Source organism: Ostrea edulis, chromosome 1 (assembly GCF_947568905.1).
Source record: "Ostrea edulis chromosome 1, xbOstEdul1.1, whole genome shotgun sequence".
NCBI classification, from domain to species: Eukaryota; Metazoa; Mollusca; class Bivalvia; order Ostreida; family Ostreidae; genus Ostrea; species Ostrea edulis.
In genome coordinates this window covers 40,223,208-40,250,518 of record NC_079164.1, presented here as the reverse complement: position 1 = coordinate 40,250,518, position 27,311 = coordinate 40,223,208, and the positions used below count along the sequence as shown (strand labels likewise).

General features: G+C 35.3%; 2 protein-coding genes and 1 long non-coding RNA gene across 7 annotated transcripts in view; 1 reads left to right on the top strand and 2 right to left on the bottom strand.

Annotated features, from left to right (window-relative positions):
* LOC125656334 (neural-cadherin-like) overlaps positions 1–13,197 on the top strand; it is a 39,768-nt gene extending 26,571 nt beyond the window's left edge. For all 4 annotated transcript variants that reach the window (XM_048886966.2, XM_048886961.2, XM_048886955.2 and 1 more), the window contains 14 exons: positions 406–520; positions 1,745–1,932; positions 2,906–3,144; positions 3,290–3,555; positions 3,723–4,089; positions 6,010–6,237; positions 6,470–6,662; positions 6,965–7,143; positions 7,325–7,619; positions 7,710–7,902; positions 8,865–9,112; positions 9,668–9,802; positions 10,742–10,846; positions 11,512–13,197. In XM_048886966.2, coding sequence (XP_048742923.2) covers positions 406–520; positions 1,745–1,932; positions 2,906–3,144; positions 3,290–3,555; positions 3,723–4,089; positions 6,010–6,237; positions 6,470–6,662; positions 6,965–7,143; positions 7,325–7,619; positions 7,710–7,902; positions 8,865–9,112; positions 9,668–9,802; positions 10,742–10,846; positions 11,512–11,768 — 3,008 coding nt within the window. In that variant the 3' untranslated portion in view covers positions 11,769–13,197. The remainder of the gene's footprint in view (positions 1–405; positions 521–1,744; positions 1,933–2,905; positions 3,145–3,289; positions 3,556–3,722; positions 4,090–6,009; positions 6,238–6,469; positions 6,663–6,964; positions 7,144–7,324; positions 7,620–7,709; positions 7,903–8,864; positions 9,113–9,667; positions 9,803–10,741; positions 10,847–11,511) is intronic.
* Positions 13,198–15,302: 2,105 nt separating this feature from the next.
* LOC130050046 (uncharacterized) lies at positions 15,303–19,763 on the bottom strand. Its single transcript, XR_008798427.1, has 3 exons — positions 19,226–19,763; positions 16,546–16,630; positions 15,303–15,946 (listed from the first exon to the last, which is right to left on the bottom strand). It is a non-coding gene; the product is annotated as an uncharacterized LOC130050046 (long non-coding RNA).
* A 1,344-nt stretch (positions 19,764–21,107) lies between these two features.
* Positions 21,108–26,697, bottom strand: LOC125656963 (fatty acid-binding protein, heart-like). 2 transcript variants are annotated; one of them, XM_048887598.2, is made up of 5 exons: positions 26,297–26,655; positions 23,723–23,892; positions 22,830–22,943; positions 22,666–22,779; positions 21,108–21,659 (listed from the first exon to the last, which is right to left on the bottom strand). In XM_048887598.2, exons 1-5 carry the CDS (start codon positions 26,382–26,384, stop codon positions 21,609–21,611), a joined length of 537 nt encoding a protein of 178 aa, XP_048743555.1. In that variant the 5' UTR covers positions 26,385–26,655; the 3' UTR covers positions 21,108–21,608. The 2 variants fall into 2 exon arrangements, with proteins under 2 accessions (XP_048743555.1, XP_048743547.1); XM_048887590.2 differs by lacking the exon at positions 22,830–22,943 and having other exon boundaries at positions 26,297–26,697.
* Between the last annotated feature and the right edge of the window lie 614 nt (positions 26,698–27,311).

The following is a 27,311-nucleotide window of genomic DNA, read 5'->3' as shown; positions in this document are numbered from 1 at the left end:
AAGAAGTAAGTAAGAAAAATTTATATAAAATTATAAAGGAATATTTGATATATTTTTACATACATGTATGTGTTAATAATTCAAATATTTGATAAAAAGAATTTTGAAATCAAATATTTTCATTATGAATATAAAAAATTCCATTTGATATAGAAAGACATAGCAGATAATTATATAGCATGGATATATTGAAAATTCCATATTTGTGTCTTTAATTGAAATTCTTGATATATCATCAATCATCTCTTAATATCAATTGACAAATGATTATTAATATGAATTAAGGATTTAAATCTCTGTATTAAAAATACATGGTTTTATTGATACCAACAGATGATTGATGAATGTTAACAGCACCTCTTGATATAAATGTATGTACATGTGTTGATTGATAATGACTTTCAGGGTTATTTGGTAACATTGACATCGGCCAAGTGTCCGATACAGACTTGGATGATGATGATTTAGATGATAAAACATTCACTCTTCTGGGTCCAGTGCAAGGCTTGATGTATTTTACGTAAGTTGATGACGATTTGCATAATTTAGGTACATGGAGAAATGTAGCCTTGCCGTGCTGAAGGTTATCTGTACAAGTGTAAAGATTACATGTGTGAATGTCGCAGTGGTGATACTATTAGCTACACAGTCAGTTTGGGACATAATACGGAGTCATCCAGGATATGAAATGGAAATCCATATTGGGCAAGGCGAAGGCGAGTCCCAATATGGATTTCCATTTCACACCCTGGATGTCACCATATCATGTCCCAAACTGACTGTAACGAATTGTTCCCGCTGAAAACCTTTAGAAAATTTGTTAAGATTTCCATAACATTTTTGATAAATTCAATAAGAAATTGAATACCATATTAAATGTGCATCACATTGTACATGATATAATCACGATATAGAAACATCACAAAGATATGAAAAATAGAATGAAATAAATCAGGTACATTATTAAAACTAAATGCAGACATACATTGAAAGCAAATACGTAAGCTACAGTAGCTGTCTGACTAATACACAGAGACTTCGGGGCGCATCACAATTGCAACCTCTGCACGGAGAGGATGTATTGAAAACTTCGGGGTGTCATTATCTAATCTTTATCTACAAATTTGTCTGAAGCAGGATAAACAATATTACGCAGGTATTCCTGATATTGGTGATAATAAACAATTTTATTATATAGCTAATAAATAGTCTTATTATAAAATCTGCGTAAAATCTAGAGAATGTTGGCGTTCAATATCCTGAGAATTTATTGAACGCTAACTTTCAATTGCGTAAAATGTGTGCCCCCGAAACATTCCAAGTATGAGCGTTCAATATTAACGTTACCGTAACGACGTAAACAAGTCAAAATGGCAGACGACGGTCCTCTGAATCTGACAGAGCCGGTATTTGATATCATATTTATTCATTTAAACAAAATGTTTTACTGTACATAAATTATGATGCCCCCCATTCACAAAATCAGTTTGCTTCATGCATTAATGACAGGTTTAATATTGAACAGTTAAGAAATGCATGCCGATATTGCACACCTTCACCTTAGATGCCAATATTGATGCATTCTCGTCTATTTTGGAGTATTTTGAGTGAAAAGGGATATAATTTAACAACTAAATACGTTAGCTATATAATAAAAATAACCTTTCTGTAAAAGAGCCAGAAACATTTACCCCAAACAATGATGCGTGTTGATTGATGTAGAAGCTTGTTGTATATTTTCCAGTGTTAACAAGGATTCGGGAATGATCCGAATGCTGGAGCATGTTCCCCCCACTAGAACGGGCTACCCACTGCAGGTCAAAATCTTTGACAGGGTGTTCAGCAATCTTAACGTTGTCTCCACGGTAACAGTCTACATCACTGAGTTACCAGAGGAGGCGCCATATATGTCGGGATCAGTCAGACTTACAGGTAATTTTTATAAATTTTCCATATCACCCAGGATCAATGAGACTTGCAGGTAATTTTTTTTTTTTTTTAGAAATTTTTACATATTACCCAGGAGGAATAAGTCTGGGATCAGTCAGATTTGCAGATATTTCTAAGAAATTTTCCCAGGTAGAGTAGACAATGAATGAAGGACCTGTGAGTCCAGTCAATGAAACAAAATAGCAGTAAATTGTCAGGTGTGGTTTTCTCATGGCAATAAGTATTAAAAAGGGAAATCACTCTGTAAAATTCATGTGCACAATTCTCAAATTAATTTCATATAATATGAAAAATATAGTACTGATCTGTTTAAAAGCTTGATATAAGTATATTCTTATTCAATAATTTCAAGTAAGTAATGGTGTTTGAAAAAATTGAAAAGCAAGGTGATTGAAACAATTTCAACTTGCCCCCTTTGTCTTTATACAGATTTTTATTACAAATGTGAAGGATGAATATTGAATGAAAACTAGAAAACCATAACAACAATTCAAATGGTGATGACTTGTGCATCTGTATTATTTTATATGGTTATATTACTTTACCAATACAAAAATATTTTCAAAATATTTTGAAACATTAAAACAAAAATTGTTCTTAAACAAACATTCATTTATAAAAATTATACAATATATTATTAGGGTGCACAATAAATATTTCATGTGTCTAAGTAGTAAGAAAATGTTTGTGTGCAGCTTTGAATTATATATTGATTTCTGTCAGTTTTTGTCCAAATTCAAGAAAATGTTAAGATCCATTAGAAATTCAGCATTTGCAGGAGTTATGTCCCTTGTTAATTATAAACCCCACTGGAAATCAAGACGGGAGAAATAATGCTTTCCCTTCTTCAATCTTATGAAATTTTTACCATTTGCAATATTTGAAGGTAATGGTGATGAACATGATATCTGGGTAACCATGGCTTTATAAACCTGTTGATTTTTTTAAACACTAGGTACCACACCGGAGGAATTCATTAAAAAACCTTCCAATGGAGAGAGTCCGTACACAAAGTTCCGACTGCGGATGAAGGACAAGCTGGGGGTTCCATCAATTGACAACGTCCAGATAATCTCTGTTTTAAAGTCCACTGTCGATGACGTGGATTACACAGATGCAAGATTTGCTGCTTACGGATCTCCATATTTCCAGGGAAGTCAGTTAGACGGAATCGTGAACCAGTACAGAAATGAGGTCAGTGGGTCACTGTCACTTTGTATTTTCCTACTTCTCTCAGACTGTTTGTAATGATATATTGGTTTGTAATCCGTCGCATGCATATGGCAGAATTATCGGGTAAAAGATTCTTTTCCTAATGTTATTTTACCTTAATTTTCAGTTTCAACAAGACACCGGTGCCACCATTGCTATGGTTGGAATTGATATGTGTTACCGCGAAATCTGTGAAGGAGGAGGATGTAACAATAAACTGATTGTATACGACGAGCCAAACATGGTGACAACTAATGGACAGTCTGTGGTGGGCGTCAAAACCAGTGTTGTTGCTGAATGTGCCTGTACGGTGTCAACCAATGTCAAATCCTGTACCCCAAACTACTGTTTGAACGGAGGGACTTGTAAAATGAATGCCTGGGATGTGATCAGGTAAAGAGAAAAGTTAACAGTGGCTCACAACAGAAGTGGGTCTCTAAGCACTACTCTCGGGTCTTCCTCAGTATAGGATTTCTGATAAGAAAATGCTCTTTGGTTTTGGGATTTATCCAAAGTTTGAAATATTATAATATTTTAGATATTGTTATTATCTGTTGCAGCTGTGAGTGCTTGGCAGGATTTGATGGACCTCGCTGTCAGGTGACCAAGCAGGGCTTTGATGGTACAGGGTATGCCATTTACGAACCTCTACAACAGTGTGAAAATTCCCTCACCAGCATCGAAATCATCACCACAAAGGCAGACGGTCTGATCCTGTACAGCGGACCTGTAACGACTCTGGATCCTAATGCTCCTCAAGATTTCATGTACCTTCAGTTAGCCGGAGGTTATCCAGAACTGGTAATGGACCATGGATCAGGAAGCGTGACCTTGACCCTGAATGGTAGGGACTCCAAGGGTGTTCTAAAAATGAGTTCACTCAATGATGGAAAATGGCACAAGATTGATATCAGAAGGCAGGGCAAGGTAAGTTTTGCAGTTGAAATTCTCTTCTTTAACATGTATGGGTTTACATGATGAAAGCATGTATTGTGGAAGGTATCACCTGTTTAAAATAGTTTTTAAGAGATTAAGGAGGAATACTACACCAGAGAAATTTTACATGTATCTACAATAATATTTTGATATTACAATGTATTTTGAAATTGAAAACTTTCAATTTACTTTATTTAGTCAATAAAAGCAGTTTTAGTAGAAAATATCTGAAAAAAGATTTTTTTTTAAAAAACCATGCTGGGCTTCAACCCGCGATCTACAGTTCAGCAACTTCGACATGCTAACCTACTGCGCTGCTCAGCTAGGCAATTACTAGTAAATCTAAGCAGAATAGTCAAATATTGCTGATACAGTATAATTTGTCCAAACCGGCCCCTGAGTACTCTGGCGCTCTGTCAATTCCGGCCATAAAATATAGTCCCTAACATTTCTTTAACAAATCCTTTATTAATAATTCCCTGTACTCCGGATACTGCGTATTCTGTATATCGGCCGGCTTACACAGTCCCAACTGCTATCAATTAACTTTAATTATCCTGTGTAAACCGGCCTCTCGATGATACACCACCCTAATTGTTGCGGTCAATTGTATTCGGTGTACGCAAGGTCCCAACTGCTCGTAATTAGCTCTAATTATCGCATTTAAACCACCCACCCCACTATGACCAACCTGTCGGTATTCGGTCGATCACATGCAGTGTACACAAAGGGTGTCTCAAGGGAAGCCACAGGTAAGTAAAAGAGTGCAACTGGTGATGAGTCGCGATCAGTTTAAAATAAAACCTGATTTTTATGGGGTGCACTTTTCAATTATGACAGCACCACGCACGAGGTAATGGCGCCCTCCCCCTAACGACAGAGACGAGAACTGACATTAAAAGACAAAGTTCAATTAATCGATGAATTCGATACATTCTTGGAATGAAACAAAATCGGCAACAATCCCGTTATGTTTTCCAAAAGCAGAGTTTCCCCTCTTGGACTTCTCGGAGCTCTACGGCGAGTCAGACAGTGATGATATGCAGTTAGTTAGCACAACTCGCCATGTCCGGTCGATCACTCGCCATTACATTAGTTTCCGTTTCACAAATTGAGACAGTTGAAAGCGATACATTTACAATGAAAGCTGGGAAAGACAAATTTTAAACGAACACAACACAAACTTGACGAACGTACATAATGTAGCACTTGATAACGGCGATGATGTAGACGAAATTGACAATTTACCAACAGAAAATTGCGCGAATAATTCCCAGATTTTAAACTGTTTAATAAAAATTGAAACTTTTTCAAATGAGCACGACAATAAAACACTGACATTTATATTTTTACATTTTGAATTCTTTCGTGATATATTAAAACGTTAGCAATCATTACACACGTATGCATAGATAGTGAATACAAGGGAAGCAACTCTCATTCTTGTCAACATTCTGCACTCCGGACTCTGTGCAAACCGGCCAATTTCTTTGGAACCACACATAGCCGGTTTAGACAGATTATACTGTATTTGTATTTCCATTCATGCTTGGAAAGGAAGTCAGTCATTATGACGATGTAGTATACCTCCTTAAACTTACGTAAACCATCCAGTATGGAGTAACACACCTTGAGGTTAAATTCCTTCCATACTATTTAATTCTACAATTTTATTATAATTTGATAAATACCTTTTTGATTATGTTTTTGGCCAACGATAAAATTTAAAGAAAAATGTTTCGTCTAAGAATGTCACCATGTTTTACGTACATGTAGCAAGTTATGTTGTTGAAAAATATTTTGCGCAGCCAATCAAATTGCATGATACAAACAAAAACTTGTATGCTTTTGAAAGTATGTTACATATTTGATTTGTTATACACCTGCATGTGGTGTTATTTTTTTTGACAGTTTGTGACACTGACTGTGGATCATTGTCTGTCAGCTGACAGTCAGGATGGTGAGAACCAGGACAGAACTGCCTGTGAGAATAGTGGATCCACTCGTGGAGAGCACATCTTCCTGAACGTGAATGCCCCATTACAGATGGGTGGGCGGTACATCAGTCCCGCCTATCCTGCTGGTGTCAGTAACCAGAAATTCAAGGGCTGCGTACGAAACATGAGACACAACGGGGAGGTACTGACAAATAAATTCAGTTTTTAGTCATGTCTGAAATCGCAACGTGGTCTGGAAATTTTCAATGCTGAATTGTTAGAATATGTTCAGATAACTGCCATGTTTTTAACGAATTTCTAGAGCACTGAATAACTTAACAACTATTCTCCTGTGAAATATTATAACCCTTAGGTAAAATCTTTATTTTGTGAAACACAATAATGTTGAATGACAAAGTTCTCTCCTTTGTCAGTTGTATAACCTCTACACCAAGAACTTTTATCCCGGAAGTCGTGACGGCTGCCCGGAGGAGGACAATGCCTGTGAAAGCCCAGCCAATCAACCAAAGAAATGTGGAGAAGAAGGAAAGTGTGAACTGGTGGCCCTCCCACAATCCATCCGCTGTATCTGTAACCCAGGTTACCGCGGAACCACCTGTGAACTGAGTACGTCTCAAAACTAATATATTTCACTAGATAGAACAGAAATGTCTGTTTTTGGTATGTTTACAGTTTGCAGTAACCAATGAAACTTACATGAAGGATGCAATAGTTTTGTGTATGAGCTATATATACCTGTAGTTGTTTACACAGCTCGCAGTATGTGGAGATGGAGTGGGGTGTGGAGATTTTGTGTGTGAGCTATACCAGTAGTTGTTTACACAGCTCGCAGTATGTGGAGATGGAGTGGGGTGTGGAGATTTTGTGGTAATCTTGTTAATACTCATTTGATTCCTTGTCTTTATCAGAGACCACTGAGAAGTTTTTCCAGACTCAGAGTTACATGGACTGGATGTTACAAAAGCAGTTCATTGACAGCCTCGTCAGTAGGACAATGGACATCCAGCTGATGTACAGGACACGTGACAAAAGTGGCATGATCTTCCACGTCACTGGCGAGGGCATTGGAGAGTTCATTAAACTAGAGGTGAGGTTCTCTGATTGGTAGAAAACTGTATATCAAGGTTTCATGGACGATAGAAAATAGCATGCATGTGTATTTTTGTTGTCATGAAAGTAATCATTATGAATTGCTAATATTAGACTGTGTTTCTTTAGAATAAGTTGAACACAGACAGCTATTAATTGAAAGCTTATTTTATTTTCAGATTGTAGAGAATGTAATACAAGTCCTATATAACCTTGGAGATGGGAACAAAGTCCTTCAGATGGTCAATGTGACTGCAGCAGATGGATATTGGCACACCCTGTACTTCCGTCGTCAGGGACGAAGCATTATCCTATCACAAGATGGAGGTGAAGGCCCATTGTATGTAGAGACAACTGCTGACTCTAAATATCAGAGTCTCGTCGTCAAAAACACCCAGGTATATGCGGGAGCAGAGGTCAGCTATGAACACTCAAAGACTATTGATCAGACTAATCCCAAGGACCTGGAAAACTGTAAGTATTAATGATGAAACCAGTGATGACTCATATGAGTGCCATGTCAACAACCAATCAGATAATTTCATTAAACAAATTTATTTTTAGCCTGTTTAACTGACATCCGTATGGATATGAAATGGTTCCCGGTGACTTCAGCAGAAAACAACCAGAATTCTAACGTAAAGATGGTGACGGAGACAAGGACAACGAATGATTGTAGTCGTGATGACTGCAATGGAAATACGTGTGCAACATATGGGAAGATTTGTTTCCCCTTGTGGGGTCTTCATAAGTGTGTGTAAGTAGTTTAAAAAGAGAGGATTTTAGCAGAACATTTATCTATTCTGCTCTTGTCGCTTGATTTTGTCAGATACCCCCTCAGGTTATAGATATACCAAAGAATTATTTTCACACTTTTCATTAAGTGAAAAAACAAATCATACAGAAAATATTTCCTGAAAATTACTGTAAAGTACATGTATATAGTTAAGATTACGGACTGGTAAAAAATTTTGCTGCGTATTATACATTAGAAATGCGTTTTTCTCCAATTTTCAGACCCTAAAGGGAGGGGGGTGTATTAGACACAACTGCATATTATATTTGGCAAGTTATGGTAATATTTACAATTTTTAAACTTGCCAAAAATTAGAGTTGGAATCAATATTTAATTAATATTGATCGTAAATCTTATCTCTGACGTGTCAATAACAGTACCATTACATGCATGTAGGAAACTCTTCTTCTAATAATAATCCACATACCACCATCTTGGAAATAGTCAAATGTATTGTGGTGGTAGTAAATGAATGAAGTTCAAGCCTACATTAATTTTTTCATGAAAGTACATTTAAGAATTTGAAAATACATGAGGGTATGAACTGCGACACTTCACATCAGCGTACTTCATGTATGTTATTGCTTCATAAAAAGTAAGCCGGCATGAAGTATTGCAGTTCATACCCTCATGTATTTTCAGAAATGAAGATTATTTCTTGTATTTACATTCTACTTTCCTTTTTGCCTGAATTTCCAGCCATTAAGATAGACATCCTATTTTCATATGTATTCATATGTGCATTGCTACCACATTCATGAGGAAATGGCTATCATTACAATTTGTAGAGATATCAATGGCAAAAAGATTGGAAATGTAAATACATGTATATACAAATGACCAAATGTTGTATGTGTATTCATCAGATTTTTCACTGATTTGACCAATACTTTTTATAAGGACATCACTGTGTTATCTTTCAGGTGCCCAGAACACCACCAAGAAATTGGAGCTACCTGTGTGTTCATTGACTACTGCCAGAACTCACCCTGTCACCACCAGGCAACCTGTGTCTCTGACAAATCTAACGCTGAGCACGGCTATTACTGTCGATGTTCCCCCAACATGGAGGGGCGATTGTGTAACGTTTACAAAGAACCCGTTGTGTCTGATGCTGGGAACTCGGACTGGGTCATTGGACTGGTCATCGGTCTGATAATCCTAGCCATCAGTAAGTACACATGTCATCTGTTTCAATTCTAATTCAGATACATGTATTTAGTAGGATTTAGGGTATCATCCATTAGTTTTCAAGATACACATTTAGAAACTTTTTTTTGTAATGTGACCCTCTCTGATTTTTAACATGCAGACATTTCTTGGAGTCAGAATGTTAAAAATTGTGGAAGGTTACACTGTACACATTATTAAATTTTCGTAGACATCTGTACAAGCAATCAAAACTTACATGTATTTAAAAATTAAGATTTATTCAGTGCAAAACAATGAATAGGCCATATTTAATGGAGTTTATAATGAAGAGACTACATTATGGCATGTTAAAAATGTTGAATAATTTAATGTACAGGGAATAAAAATCACTTTGCTGTAACCAGGAATTCATTATAAGCGTGTTCTCTATCCATGATTTACTGTACATAATTGTAATGAACCAGTCATTTCATAATTAATGTAATAAAAAAGTGTTGGCTGGTGCTGTCTTTTGGGTACTTTTATTCAATCTTAATAATGTTTTATAAGGGATATGTTGTTTTTTCCCATTTAGTTGTGGTGGTAATTGTGGCTTTCCTCCTTGTGAAAAAACAAAGAAGGGCAGCTGATCAGAAAAATATAATGAATTATGAGAAAGAAGACTATGACATTCGTGAAAATATTGTTGATTATGACGAGGATGGCGCAGGTAAAAGGATATTGATAATTATATAGTATCACTTTAGTTTTTTTCAACTGCACAGGTGCTGTGATTTTTTAAATCAAAATTCTGATGAAATACATTTTAACATAAAAATTTTGATAATTAACATTCATTGATTATAAATCATTTTCTGCTTGTGATAGGGCTGTGTGGTGCACCAAAAATTTCGGTGTAATTGCAATTCTTGCCATTCGATGCACCGATTACAAATTTCTAATTTCGGTTGGAAATTTACATACACCTAAAACAACAAATATGGCATCCGAAAAATGTGCAGAACATTTTTTTTATTCAACAGAGATTTAAATCACTACTGTGTTGGAATTTGGCATTTTCACCACTCAGATGCCAAAAGAATATGGTCCATCAGATCAATGCAGTTTATCTTTACATGACAATTGTAACATTCCTGTCGGTATACTTGGGTGAAATCAACACTGTAGATAATGACACAGATTAGGTGTTTTCTCAAGAACAACAGGGCCATGATTGGTGATATTAATATGCACGCATTCTCAGACTGTCACTGTTACAGATTCAAATTTGCTTGAATTAATGCATAGGGGCCTTAGGTTGGAACACAATGGGGGATCAAAATTTGTAGGCAAAATTTGTCTACAGAATTACAATAGATTGATTAATTTGAAAAATTCACATTTTCTCTTAAATTCCTTAGGTAGTGTACAGAAATTAAAAGTTGGTTTTCCTCACAAGGGACATAACTTTGGTCAACTGTTGCTCTGTCTAACTCTGTTCACACAAGTCGTGCAAAATCCTGTCACTGTGGTGTAAATATCACGAATGAATGCTAAATGTTAACTAAATGATCTGTGATAGCTGACTTTTATCCTCTATGCAGAAAGCTCTGTATCTCATGATGAACGAACATTTAATATTACACTCGTTATCTTGTCTCTGAATCAGGTGAGGATGATCACGAAGGTTATGACATAAATCGCTTGAGAAAGCCGGCAGACATGACACGGATGGATAAACCAATCATGGCCTCTCACAGTCGTCCTCTGAAATGTAAGTACTCTCATTAGTCCAGTCGTTCTAGTTTTCTGTATTTGATGATATTACACCAATACTGAAATGCATTATGTAACATTTACATTTCCGATGATTTTACCTTTGATATATATCTTTACCAATTGAAATGATGGCCATTTCTTCATCAATGTGTACAATGTGCGTATGAATCTTGATAAATATAGAACAGCTATTTATCGACTTGGAATATTTCGACAAAAATGAAAGTAAAATGTAAATATGAAAAATTAATTTCATTTTTGAAAAGATATGAGGGTATGAACAGCAGCACTTCATGCCAGCATACTAACGCGCTTCATGAAACATGCTGGTGTAAAGCGCCACAGTTCATGTCCTCATGTATTTTCAAAAATGAAATTTATTTCTTAAGCCTGTACTGATAATCGAGACTACATGTATGATTAGATAAAGAAGTGAATGCTATGAGTGTTTTATAGCTTAAAAAACCCAAAATATTACACTTTCTTATACAGTTTTGGATCAGTGCTGATAATTCTATTAAGTTTCTCGTTAATCATATTTTTAAAGTTGTATAAAGTACACTGTACTCGTTAACATCGTTGGGGTGTGTTGACCATTCATTGCCCTGATTGATGGATAAAGACATATTTGTGAAGCTGTATTTCCTTTCTGTTATACAGCTGGCCAACCGGCAGGCACTATTGGCAACTTTATCACAGATCGTCTTGACGATGCAAATGATGACCCTGATGCCCCGCCCCATGACACGCTGCGTGATTTCCAGTATGAGGGGGAGGGAAGTGATGCAGGCTCCCTGAGTTCGCTAAATACGACGTCTTCCGGAGGAGATCAAGACTACGATTTCCTGAACGAATGGGGACCAAAATTCTCAAAATTGGCAGACATGTACAATAATTACGATGATGATTCTGACTGATGTGGATAAAGTTGTGAAATTTTTTTATGTCTTAATAATTTGATCATAATGATGGTTCTTCAGCTATGCCTGGAAATAACAAGGAAGAAAAAAATTGACTTAAAAACCATCTGGCCAAATGCAGAAAATTTATGAGTGATTTTTACTTATTGGAGAATGTATATACAAATCTGTAAAAGATTATGAAAATCAAACTCAATAATAGCCCTTTGCGTACTCCATATTGTTAATCAGAAATTGATTAAATTTAATTATGCACCATTTTGAAACTTTAGCTAGAAAATACTCATTTTTTTTTTTACACATTAGTATGAGATTCATATTGAACACGACTCAAAATCAAATTTTTTTGTGTAAATGTTTTATACAAGGGTATTTTTTTGTATTGCATAATCCATTGTAAATGGATGAATTTATGTTATATTTTTGTCTTAACCAGTCCAACTGTCTCTTATGACACTAATCTATATCGAGGTTTCCCAGTATCCATGTGTAAGTGAAGGTCATGGGACTAGATGTCATTGTCATGGTAACCTGCACAATGTAAACAAACTGTGATAACCAGGCATTGTGTTTTTACCTGTGTATATATCAGTATCAGTGCTGTATACATTTTCTATCACGACTCATTGTATGTGTAGTTTGTACAAAGGAAAATAAAGGATGTATTTTCATATTCCGTTTTGTAATGGGCCATTGGCCAGCACATATAGCATTGATCATGTCCATTTGCATTTGTCCTGGTATGCATGTAGCTTATTTTCGAAGATGGCTGATTTCATACAAACTTTATTCAGATGCATCTTTACGCAAGCATTTCCACCACGCCAAAAGTGTGTTTTGTCGCGTCTGTTTGACCTTGTTATTCCATATTAATGCAGACAATTTTTACAGTTAAATAAGGGTCATTTTCTTCTGTAAGAAACTCAAAAATACTCACAAAACAGAAATGTTCACCTTTTACTCAACATCTCTTTATCTATAGTGGGCCATTGTGTTCTATGGGGTTCTAAAGAGGTTATTTTAAAATACCAAGTACCGGTATGTGAAAGCCATGTGCGAATGTGTTTATCAGATTATGTACCTATTCTTCCAAACAAGATCATTTCCTTGTCTTTGAGCAGCCTGTGAATGATTTCACATTACTCATAAACTAGCTGGGGTTGTGGTCACTTCTTTTTTCCAATAGAAATCCTCGCTTGGTTTGAGTTAGTACATACGATACCGTTTTCAGGATACATTCCATTTATCCATATCAAAGTTTTTTTTGTTGTATATTGTATGTAAGTTTATGCAATTTTATTGTCACACAAAATGATCACTGATCTAGTTAAAATGTCATAATATATTTCTAATGTTTCATATCATGTAAGTTATTGTCAACAAAAAGTATTTTAGAAAATAAATTTTTTTTCTATGTAATAATAAATAGATTTGTCTTTATTTCAGTATGTACAATTTCTTTGCATGAAGTGTTAACCAAATAGAATTCCTCTCTCCAGCACTTTTGTAATGTTTATTTTGGTTAAATTGTAAATTTAGCTCACCCGACTCATTCAAGTGACATACTGGGATTCATAGTCATCCACTGCCTCTGCATTAACATTTAAGCATAATTTGATTTGGAATACTTTGGGTAAAAGGAACTAAACTTGTGAATTTCATGGACACTAGGGCATAGGTTTGGGGGGGGGGGTGTTCAAAATCTTAGGATGTGTCTACTAAAACCGTGAAATGCATGGCCCCTGGGTTGGGGGTTCTGGTGCTGGGGTGGGCTTTATGGTCCATATAGTTAAGATGTGTCATTTCTTTTGAAAATCTTCAAGACTTGGATCAGACTATGAAACTGTGTACAACCAACATAGGGCATAATAATAAGAAAGACCCTGACCAAAATTGTGAAATTCAAAGCTCCTGATTCAGGGGATCTGCTGCTATAAAGAGGGTCAAAACCTGAAATTCAGGGGATCTAGTGCTATGGAGAAGGTCAAATTCAGAGCCCCTGGTTCAGGAGATTTGGTGCTATAGGGAGGGTCAAAACCTGAAATTCAGGGGATCTAGTGCTATGGAGAGGGTCAAACCCAGAAATTCAGAGCCCCTGGTTCAGGAGATCTGGTGCTATGGAGAGGTCAAACCCTGAAATTCAGGAGATCTGGTGCTATGGAGAGGGTCAAACCCTGAAATTCAGGGGATCTAGTGCTATGGAGAAGGTCAAACCCAGAAATTCAGAGCCCCAGGTTAAAAAAAAACATTCCCCCCCTTTCCTGGTATAGTAATAAATATTGAAAAAGGTCAGGTTTAGATTTAGAATGTCTAGTAAAAAAAAAGGGGGGGGGGAGACAAATGTACGAAGTTTGATATCTATCAAACAGGGTTCACACAATATAGTTTTCCTATGTCAGGAGTAGTTTAACAGGGCCGTAAATTACATGGAGGCGGAGGAGGCAGCTGCCTCCTCCAACTTTTGAGCCAAAAAAAATTAAAATTTAAAGTTCATTAGAATTTATGTTGTTTCCAATAACTAAGAACATGATACCTCCCATAATTTTAACAAACTTAAATCTGCACTATGTCAGCAAGCTTTGACATAAATGTAAGACTTTCTGGCCCAGTGATTCTTTAAAAAAAAATCAAAAGATTTTTCCTTGTATATTTGTATGTGAAATTTTGATCCCCTATTGTGGCCCCATCCTACCCCTGGGAGCTATGATTTTAACAAATTTGAATCTGCACTATGTCAGGGAGCTTTCACGTAAATATAAACTTTTGTCTTACTTTCTGGTCCATTGGTTCTTGAGAAGATGTTATATTTTCCCTATATATTTGTAAGTAAAACTTTGATCCCCAATTGTTGCCCCATCCTACCCCCGGGGGCCATGGTGTTATCAAACTTGAATCTGCACTATGTCAGGAAGCTTTCTTGTAAATTTGTGCTTTCCTGGCCCAGTGGTTCTTGAGAAGATTTTTAAAAGATTTTCCCTATACCTTTGCATGTAAAACTTTGATCCCCTATTGTGGCCCCATCCTATCCCTAGGGGGTCATGATTTTAATAAACCTGAATCTACACTATGCCAGGAAGCTTGCTTGTAAATTTCAGCTCTTCTGGCCCTGTGGTTCTTGAGAAGACTTTTAATGAACCCACCCTATTTTGTGATTATCTCCCCTGTGAAGGGTGGCAAGTTAGGCTGAAATTAACACTATGGTTCTGGAGAAGAAGTTAAAAAGGTTGTACAGATGGGCTGATGACAGCAAAAAGTGATCAGAATTGCTCTTTCAAGCTTTCAGCTCATGTGAGCTAAATTCAATTTGGAATTTTTCTTTGCTATGTGATTTATCTCTACCTACACTGCATATACACTATGCCTATTTTACCAGAAAGAAAATTTTTAATTATAACTTTACATATATATTTTATGATTTTTTTTCAAAATAAATATTTAATATAATTAACATTTTATAGAAGAGAAACAAAAATACCATAATCACAATTTGAAACAAAAGATTGTTTATTAGGAAATACAAATGTCTCCCTGAGCTCCCCAAATTGGAAGTTCTTCAAATGAAACTGCCCCTTATTGTACTGTATGGTATTGAGGAGAAAGCATGAGCAGAAGCATATAAGCATTTATGAACTCCGATAAGCCATATAGAAGTGTTCACAAATTATTTTATACCCTCCACCCCTAAGATTTTATGAAAACAATTGGATCTTCCTATCCCTACAATATATGTCAATCTGCAAATGGCATTGAAGTATTGTGAAAAGTTTAAGTCTAACTCTGATAATCCATATCAGAGGAGAAGCATTCACAAGCTATTTAAACATCTTCCACCCCTCTTAGATCCACTATAACTTTTAGGAAAATAATTGGATCCTCCCGTCCCAACAATATGCACATCTCCATATGGCATTGAAGCATTGTACAAAGTTTCAAGTCTAGCGGATAAGCCATATACGGTAGGAGGAGAAGCGTTCACAAGAATTTGTGACAGACAGATGGACAGACAGAAAATACCAAAACAATGTCTCGATCCCCCTGGAAGAGGGGAGACATAATAAACTAACTGTAACATCATGCTTCAAAATACTAACGATTTATACTAAGACATTGAATACTTACAATTTACACATGCAAGACACAGTACTATTTGATGGGCAGCAATTAAAACATGGCTTCTAAAAGGAAAAAAATCATGCACTTATTTAGTATGTAACAAAAAATGTAATATTATGAAATTATACAATTTGTCAGTAATTAAGATTCAGTATTCCATGAAACAGTGTGTGTCATCTACAAGTGTACTATATACTCAACCAAGACAGGCAAAGTGATAGCATAAGCAATAATGTATCTCTTCATGAAAATATTTCTAAGATTTGCTACATGTATAATTATTAGCTTAATTCTTATAATCTTAAATTTTTTGACTTGTATCTGATGAAAGTTTTGAGGTAGAAATTGTGTTTGTGCCTTTGTATGCATGTACATAATTTGTAAATGTAGTTGTACCCCTAAGTAGATTTTACATAATAAAACACTGAACACATATACATGTACTTCATAAGTTCAGTTACATGTACATATACAACCATGCATAAAAAGATGTTTAAATACTATAACAATTTTTTAAGAAACAAAATTATCTGCATGCAGTGTATATAGCTTGGTTAAAAATTTAAGGACAGATAAAATGATCTCGCTTTGTAGACAGAATAATCTCCTTTAAAATCTTGAAAACATAATCATTACATTCAATTATAGGAAGATGTGATACCTTGACAAATCTAGGATTCCTTTGAGGATCTCAAAATACATTTGTTCAAAGGGTGGTGAATCACTTAAAGTCCCTAAAAAGTACACTGAAAGCAGACACATGCACAAATATGTATTATGATTTGAAATTTAGGCTAAAAATATAAATTGCTGTGCAAGTCAAAATAATGGCAAGAGAAAAAGAATCCCACTTCTCTATGATACACTTCCTTGTATTGAGGTGTACCGAAGACGAGTCGAATATACCAGTCTAATTTCAATTCAGATTGGAACATATAATTCGTAACTTTTTTCTTTAACTGTAAACAATTAAGTTTTAATATTCTGATCACAATCTCCATTTAAACAAATTAATTGTGTCTTATTGAACTTATTTTCACTTGTCAATGAAACTTTTAGATTTAGTTTGATTAAAATTCCTTATTATAGATAAAATTGAATTACAGATGTCAAACAATGTTTCTTCAATGATCTCTTCAACAATATATATTTATTTTAAAAACTAAGGGTAGTGTGTTTAATTTTTGGTCAGAAACACAATATTTATTTGATGCCTTAATTTATGCTTTTAAATTTTCAAAACTCCATCAACATGCAATATAATAAATATTTTGATCAGTTACAATTGTATTTAATTCACAATTATTTTTTTTTACAATTTAAGGCAATTCAGTTAAATATATAGCACAAACTAAAACATGTAAAATAATTAACATTGCACAGTCAGCTTTTCATTAAAGGGAGCTTATATTTACAAAATTCTTTACTTTAGGTTAAATAATACTCAGTGCACACTATGATCCTAACTTGGCCAAACTTGAAAAAAAAAAAAAAAATCCATGTAATATGATCATGCAAAATAATTTCTCCTCCTAAATTTCTAGAACAGCTTCTGGATGATCACAGCTCAATTTTGATTTCTGAGACTTATAACTGTTTAATTATGCTGCGAAATGTAATACTAAATATGAAACAGCAAAGGTTTCTTACAGATAAAATATAGTTGATGTATATTAAAACAATAGTTAATTACAGTGTAGTGCAATGTAATCCTAATTGTGATTCAATTATTTGATTTAAGATTTAAAATTTTTGTACAGATTGTCTTCTAACATACAGATACATGACTAATCTAAATATGAAAAAGATTATTGATATTATTACATGTGTGTTTCTGTAATTATAAGTTTGTAATTGGAATAAGTAAATCTAAATTAATTAAAAAGATCAGAAATGCATGTAGGTATTTCATTCATAAAAGGAGAATTGTTTTTTTAGAAATGACTTATGAAAATATAATGTACTGCTTATAATGTATCAATAAAGGAAAAAGTTATGATGTATATCCATGTATATTGTCCCGTCACATTAATATATGTGTTAATGATTAATATATATCATACATGCTTGCATAAATAAACATTAGTAATACATGTGTGTGGTTACAGAAGCTCAGAGCTATAAACTGCCAATCTGTAAATGAGTATGAGACCTGCACCACTCAGGAATTTTAAATGTTTTCTACTATGATTTTATATAAATCAAAGACTGCGATATTTTGCTACATATAAGAAGATTGATGCATGATCTGATAAAAAATTTTAATTAATGCATTGTCCACTGGTGTCTAATATGCACATTTTTTACCAGATTTAATATAGATGTTATAAATGACAATTACAACCCTGCATTAGATACAGGGATGATCCTGTTAAATATAATGCACTGTCCCCTGATGTCCTTTGCAGTTTTGTGATCAACTTTTAAAATTATCACTGGTACATTATATACTTTGGCAATGGTTACTATATATATACATGTATACATCTAGTCATGTTCTAATTTCCATTTATTGTTGCTTTCCCTCCACTTAAAAACAATCCATAATTGGTCACCTTTGAGCGTACATACATGTAGTGTATGAAAAGGGTGCTATATAAATATGGTATTATTATTATTAAATCATATCATATAAGGAAAAGTTGGAATTTTTCATTTACATATGTACCAAATGATAATCATACAAATACATGTCATATACTTTTCATTCATTCTAATTTTCTTAGGTGTGCTGCATGCATCAATGAGTTTAATTATCAAAATCTTTACATATCAAAAAATTATGAATGGGTAGTATACACACCCCCTGGTCACCACAATAGATCCAATCAATAAAATTTACTTTCTTCATAAAATAAATTCACTTTATCTATACTACTAGATTAGGAAAATGATTATGTTTCCATCAAAGAAATATTAAGTTTAGAAGTTTTAAGATACTTGCAATGCATATTTCTTTGCTTGTAACATGCACATTCACAGATACATACATGTATATACCTCAAACATGAAACAGACTATAATATTTTCTGCGTGGAAATGGTAAATTGTATGCAACATTTCAGTGTTTGATAAATTGAACACAATCCCTATGCAACATTAAAATTTAATTATGGCATTTGAAATAGAAAGATGTCCTCTCAATATTTTTTTTCACGATAATCAAGACTTCTTTCAAAGTTGGCCTAGGTCCAAATCTAAGGATGATAACTCTTTCTTACCATTTCTTATTTAAGCTTTATTAGCTGATGGCATTAGTAAAATAATGCATTGATACGTAGATCTATATATTGCAAAAACAAATAAAGCACAATATACCATAATTTCTAATTGATACTTACATTAACACTGGAATTCCTTAAAGCACATCCATATCCGGTAGAAAATTCACCGGGTCTCAGGTAGCTCGCGTTGGAGTCTCGGAGCAGCGAGATTATATTTCATTTGATAGTCTTTGATTTTATGCTCTACTTAACACCGATAAAGAATATGTTCCGAACACGTTAGTAGGAGTGTACATGTATTACTGATATCTATATTTTCAGAAAGGAAGTCAGCCATTATGACGATGTAGTGTTCCTCCTTAAGTTAATGTCTACATGACGATGTAGTGTTCCTCCTTAAGATAATGTCTACATGACGATGTAGTGTTCCTCCTTAAGTTAATGTCTAAATGACGATGTAGTGTTCCTCCTTAAGTTAATGTCTACATGACGATGTAGTGTTCCTCCTTAAGTTAATGTCTACATGACGATGCAGTGTTCCTCCTTAAGTTAATGTCTAAATGATTGGTGACAAATTGGAGATACCAGGTTACTACATCTGTAAATGCGATATCTATCAAACAAAGGCTTCACAAAGAGTTGAGTGGGCAGTGTTGTTTTTCCATGGTAATTTGATCGTGACCTTGTGATAGGGATTGGTATCTAAGAATATTTAGCTGTGGTTATATGCTGAATATTATACTACAAAAATGTATATACATGTATACCAATTTGCTCATATTGTGTCAAAACCCTGTGGTTTAAAATCTTCTATTTATTTCACAATTGTATGTTTTATGCGGAGAGTACAGACATTTGATAGTGTAAATGATAAATTCCAATTATCATATCTGTTCAAAGTAAAAATGTTATTGTTTTAACCACCATAAGTGTCACAAAGGTTTTTTTAATGCATGGGATGAGTTAATCATAAAAGATATCTGATACACTTAATCTATCGATTAATAAATTAATTAACCAACGACGATATACATTACCGTCACGGGGTTTACATACATACAACGTTTGATGTGCAGAGAGTTAACAAAATATTGAGCAAACAATACACGTATTTTCTTATGTTGAAGTTTCATCCTACATGGCCGTTGGGTCAATACGGGTTACCTATACCCTGGGGTGCATAAGTTTGATGTCTACCAAGTATTATGTCCGGAGTAGACCTTTGAGTTTGTGACCCTTAAATCAATGGGTTATCTACTCTTTAAGGGCTACCAATATACCAGGTTTGATGTTTACCAAGCAAAGGGTTCTCGCCGACAGACTGGCGCAAATTAATGTGCCGCCATCCTCCCTTTTTAAAGGGATAGGGGGATTGGTATCTCTGAAGAATATTTAGCTATGGTTATATGCCGACTAAATACTTGGAATTCTTGTGCGATTTACTTCACACACCCATATTACTCGGGTACAACTGGCAGACAGATATTTTGTGCAGTCATAAAGAGCAGGGATACCTCGACTAGAGAGGTGTGAAATCCATGGGTCCGTCATCAGCTGTCAAGATTGGGGCTTTATGCATGCCTCATAATGAGAACGCATTCTTTAAAATTCTTCTTTACCTCTGCACACCCTAAAGAAAAACTGTATGTATGGTTATGGCAAGCAGATTCCTGTACTATTTTTGTGAAATTCACCATCCCCCTCACCCCGAGTCAGGCTCCAAGATATTCTCTTTAGAGAAGTGGACTGGTATGCATTAGCGCATATGCCGGGCCCATTTTACGATACAGTAAATCAACTTTTCGCAAGAATTTCCCAAGTATATTAGCTGGAAAACAATTCTTGAGTAGAGAAAATGAAAATTAACGTTCGCAAACATCATTTTTTGGTAATAAATGAAACAAGATCTATCGCCACCTATACGAAATTACGATATCTAACAAAATCCTCTAAATACCACTGAGAGACATTTCCTTTAGATAAAATATTAACAAAAGTATATGATATAATCTATAATTTTTATTTCCCTCTCAAATGAACATATCAACAAGCATACACAAAATAGCAAATTTAGTCATCTACATACATGTATGACATTTCTAGATATTGTATTAGTTTCTCTACATAGCTGCACCTAATGAATCTAATGGTCCCCAGTCTCTCGCACAGCAAGAAAAGATGCAGATTACAAACACAATATGAATAGAATGATGTCATCCGCGCACCGCCCCAAGCTACGGTCCGATGTCCATCCCCGCCCTCCAGAAGAGCATCGTCTCAAGACACGGCCCGATGTCCATCCCCGCCCTCCAGATGAGGATATTGCCCGTGATTTGCGATGATGTCATCTGTGGAGCTTTAATGAAACTGCTTGGGGAGACTGTTTGCCCCGGGTTCGAAAACCATGGAACAATATCCCGCTGTCTTATAAGTGCTAAATTTTGAAGGTGAAAGTAAACTAATGGTGCTAAATATACGTCTACATAGAGGACAACAGCCTTCATTTCTTCTTAAAAATCCGCCTGCATACAACATTGTTCACGTAAATAGTCTGCAACGAGAGGAAGAGAGAGGAAAAAAAGTTAAAAATATATGGATCGAACAAACTACAGAAATCAAATAATTTGCAATTAAGGAAGTTGAAATTAAATAAAGCTAGGAAGTTAGTAATTATTTTGTTATAGATTCTGAGGTAAAATCCACCATCAACACGCAGGCACGAATTTTTAATTACATCCGCTGTACAACTGTTTTACTTGAAAAGCATTACTACAACATTCATTGTTTTTTAATTGCCCTTTTAGGAACATCTGGGGTAGATTAAAGCTAGACACGTGACCCCGATAAGACAACAATGATCATTTTGTAAGTTAATGACCTGCTTTTCGAGTTTATTTTTCTCTCTGTTAGATTCGATTAAGTGCATTATTTTGTGTGTTTGTATAATGGTGTACTGCAAAATTACACATGAAATGACGCCTTTGGGGGGGGGGGGGGGGGGGGGTCAAATTGTGTGTATGCCAAATTGTGCGTTTGCCAAACTGATTCATCTGTCAGAAAGACTGACGATTTTTTTAATCTTATAAGCCATATATTACTCAGTTTCATTGTCACCATAGAGATATTTATACAGTAATGTTTATAATATATATACGTAGGTCTATATCTATAAACACAGACAATAATACGAGTGCTACCATCTACCAAAGTTTGAAAGCTACATGTGCAGAATATTGCTCGCTAATAAAGACTGTCCTTGGATAAGTACAAGTGGATAAAATCAGTGATGTTCCAAGTTCAAGTCCTGTTGGTATTTTCTTTCAGTGATACAATCTAAATACTGGCATAGATCTTGTGAATTCTACACGAACAAAATTGAACATGGCCTCCCCTCAAGGAAACACTAAATTGTTATTATCTGCAATGCAACACGGATCATTAAAGCACGGTTACCGACATTTTCTATCTCTTGGGCCGCGCTAGCCTCAGCCCGGTTTATGTACAAGACGCTGGACATTCACACATTTTTTTTAATTATTGGGGGGGGGGATATGTACCATAATTAGCTCCCCGTCCACCACCTCTCTCTCCACTCGGGTGGCCTTGCCGTTTGACCCCTCGGTCGGTTTGGCCTCCGTAATTAGTTTCCCGTCTTTCCAAGTCACCAAAGCCTGAAATATGTTAGAGTGTTAGTAACTATACAGAGAGTGTAGTGTGATACCATGATCAGCTCGCCATTCACAATCTCCCGCACAACTCGTGTCTCCTTGGCCTTTGACCCCTCCGTTGGTTTGGAATGGGTGACTAATTTCTTGTCAGTCCACTTGACTACAGCCTTCCAAAAGGAAATATCAAACTTACAAGCCATGCATAAAGAATAACGGATTGCAATAGTTTAAAAGTGGGGCTGCTATTCGCAAATATGCACTTCCCATAACCTACTTGAATGTATCCTTCAGTAAGATTTTTTTCCATCATAATAACAATGAACAAATTCCATTACACGTTTATACCTTTCTTTAATAAGTTTCCTTTTGCTTATCTTTTACCCCTCATTCAAGCATCCAGATGAGATAAATGTCATCATTTTCAGATTAATTGAAAATACATGTATGTAGGTAGTTTAACCTGCGGTGTTTCACAGGTGGCTAATTTGAGCTAGTATTTTCATGATTTGTCATATTGCCCCAGTGCTAATACTTTAGAAATTTACTCTAATACACTAATGCTAGTACTTTTGTAATTTGCCCTATTGCTATAGTACTTTTATAATTTGTCCTATTGCTATAGTACTTTTATAATTTGTCCTATTGCCCTGGTACTAAAGTACTTTTACAATTTGTCCTAGGCCAAACTTCCCGTCGAGGCCTCATCTACGTCACTGCATGGTTTGTGAGCAAACGAACTCTGGAGGAAGTTTTGTCCTAGGCCTATATTGCCCTATAGCTAGTATTTTTGTACTTTTCCAATTTGCCAGTAACTTGTACATTAAAAAAAAAATGCGCTATAGTGTATATCCCCTGACATCTATATATGTCTTCAATACCGATCTCTTCCTGTCACTCAAAATGCCCGGTTACCAAACCGCCAACTCCCGACATCTGTAGTAGGTACCTTCATAGGGTTATCCTGAGGGTCGTTAGACTCCACTTCAGTGTCCAGATGAAATTTGTGGTCAGAGTCTTTTGGTCCTTTCGTGTGAATCCGCACCTGGTCATCTTCCACCGATATCGTCATAGTGCTGCTGGCAGCGGCGGCCAACTTCCGGAGCACGAAGTTTACACCTATAAAGAAATCAATATCATTAAACAGGTCTCTGGTCAATAAAATATCCCCCCCCCCCCCCGCCCTCCGAATATAGGAATATGAGGAAAGGATTTCTACAATTAACCGGCGGACGTATGACAAGCCTTTTAATTATTCCCTTGACCCAGTGATGCATTATGGCAAGTTTGGTTGAAATTGGCCCAGTAGTTCCGGAGAAGTCAAAAATGTGTAAATTTTACGAACAGGACAAGTATGGAGCGCCAAATTAACATAAACTCAAATAATTGAAGATATCTTCAATTATTTAAAGATATCATCAATTCATTTGATGCGCGCAACAATTGAATTAAAGACATCTTCAAATAATTAATGATATCTTCAATTCTGAATTATTGCGCGCATTAATTGAATTGATGATAGCATTAATTCTTCAGCTGAATTGATGCGCGCTTTAATTGAATTAATGATCTCTTCAAATGAATTAATGATATCAACAATTGAATTGATGCGCGCTACAATTCAATTGAAGAGAGCAATAATTGATATAATGCGCGCATTAAATCAATTGATGAGAGCAATAATTAAATTGATGCGCGCATTAATTCATTTGATGAGAGCAATAATACATTTAATGCGCGCAGTAATTCAATTATTGCTCTCTTCAATTGAATTAATGATATCTTTAATTCATTTGAAGAGAGCAATAATTCTTTTAGAGAGAGCAACTATATAATTAAAGATATCTTCAATTCATTTGACTCAGCCTAGCCACCTGATCCCACCTCTGGTGTGTCCAGGAGTCCGTGTTTGTTAAACTACCTATTTTGTATTGCTTGTAGGAGTTATGAGATTGATCACTATTCGTTATATTCACCTTTCATATATACAACTGCCGTGTCTCTCATGCCCACTCGATCAATAAATTTACAATAACCAACTGGTTAGTGATGTTCAAATAAAACATAAATTCAATGGGTTTTTCTCTCTCAGGAGAATGGTTTAAATTTTTATTACATGACTATAAACTCTCTTCTCGCAGAGTGCACAGCTATATTCACACATGTACATATACCATGTCTCTGGTTACAATAAAATTTCAGAGTTTAACTTTCAAGTTTTCAGTCACTTTTTTAAAATACCGATATCATGTGACCTTAGGTTATATTATCCATATAAATCTATATGACATCGCTCAAGGTGGCAGATTTATTACCAAAAAACCCTCAAGGTTGGCATCATTAAGAATCGTTTAATATAAAACATATTATTATCCTCCAATTTCATTGGTCAAGGGCTGGTCATGTGAAGATGTCTCCCTCATGTGCAGGGTGAAAACTGTGTTATGACTTCAGTGTCAACATTAACGGTCACAAATAACAATTGAGAAGAAAAATATCCCCCATTCTAATGCAATTTTGCATTTCACTTGAAGTTTACGTGTTAGTTTTGAAATACGTTATGAAAGGTTTACGCTTGAGGTTATATGTTTTTCCGTCATTCTACTGTGACGTCATGTGCAATCGTTTAACACTTTAAAGAAGTGAACATCACATTTGAGCTGTTCATGGTCAATATGAACAGATTTGGATTTGAGGCAAATTCTGTGAATCGCGCTAGCTGAGGGTAACATTGATTTCACCCTTCGAAAACGATGTGAATATTTATCAGAATTTTCTGCAGAAAAATTAAGTTGTTAAAATTTGTTGACGTTTTACAATAAAATATATATATATATATTGATGTATGGTAGTCTTCAAGTCAATAAATGTTTGATAGTTTTTTCTAACGTTCTAATTCTTCAAGATAATAAAACTTATGGACAGCATCTAGGCACCCTCGGGTGATAACCCTGCTCAGACCTGATAATTTGTGATGTCCCCCTGCTAAACAGTCCATAATTGTATAACGAACGTTGTGCTGATGAAGCAACAGAGTATTTTTGAAAATACAATTAGTCAAGTTCTTATAAAACGAAATATTCATTTCTAAATCAGAGTCAAATACAGTGGACAGAAATTATAACTGAACCCCCCCCCCCCCTTGATTCTAAAAGTTTGTCTAGATAGTCTCTACAGGCACACAACACTAGTCTAGTTTAACATTCAGAGTCCAAATACAGACGAAATTACCATGCAAGAATCAATTATCAAGAAAATACATAACGAAAGATATATCAACTGATTATTTCTGGTACACGCTAACCCCAACTTGAACAGGTAAAGGGAGACAGAATGTGGAATTCCATTTGTACAATCTAATTCTATATTCTCACAGGATGTTACAGAAACTTCAGGTAGGAAGTCCACAGGTCAATACGATGACAATAAAAACGCCCATGTTTACAATAGGAATCATGCAGCAAACGGCCAACGTAAAACATGGAGGGGGTATTTCTTAATATTTAACAGAAAGGACACCTACCGATTTCTTTCAAGTATTCATCCAAATTCTCATTCTTCTGTAAAACCCAGATCCCTGCTATTGTGTTTTCGATTTCTGCCAGAGCCATGGTTGTCAAGTTGTGTACGATTCAGGTCGCTCAATGTTTCCGATATCATAGGACGTGTATGCACATTGCCCCGAGTACTATTAACGGACTGCGAACTCTCGCCGTCTCGAAGGTGAAGAGGTAGAACGCACAGTCCCGTCAGTAAAGTACAGGGTGATATATCTTGATTATTTACTTATCCTTCTCGTGAAAAATTGTCTAAAGCTACCGGATCCAAAGAGGCAATGAACAATTTAAAAAAAGAAAGGATAAACAAGTAATTAAATTAAAGAAAATGGGTGTCGCTCAATCCGTCCCCAAGCTAAATCGACCCGTCCAATTCGTGCCAAAATTCAATAGATCAGTATGTTGCAAACCGCACACTCTCCCTCAAATGAGTGTAATTGTAACATATGCTGATCGGGAAATAGAGAGACAGTGTTTTTCCATGGTAAGGGATTTGTCAAAGAATACGCCTAAATTTTTTTTTACGAAAGATGAATCATTTACAACACAATCACCAAATTCAAGATCAAAACTGCTCATATCTTTAAGTCTGTGTTCTGATGGTGATAATCGATGAGAAGCACCCATGGGTAGCCGACGATGTATGTTACCTCAATATTTAGTAAACGGTATTGCTATTCTTGGTCAATTTTTTAGCTGAGTTGCAACGAAGCTTGTTGTTTTTTGATTTGGTAAAACAATATCCAAATTTTGATCAATCCATTCCTTAATAAAAAGCAGTGTAACGGGGAAACACTACATTTCACTCTCCTCCACATTCTGGTCATTTCATCCCAAATCTTCAAACCACCCCTCCTTAAAAAAAATTTAAAATGAATTAATAAAAGTGTCCAACCTATGCATTTTAATTAGAACTTAGAAACTCCCCTTTTCGTTCTGTTACAAGATATGATGGGCCTATTAACTTTTCTGAGTGTGATC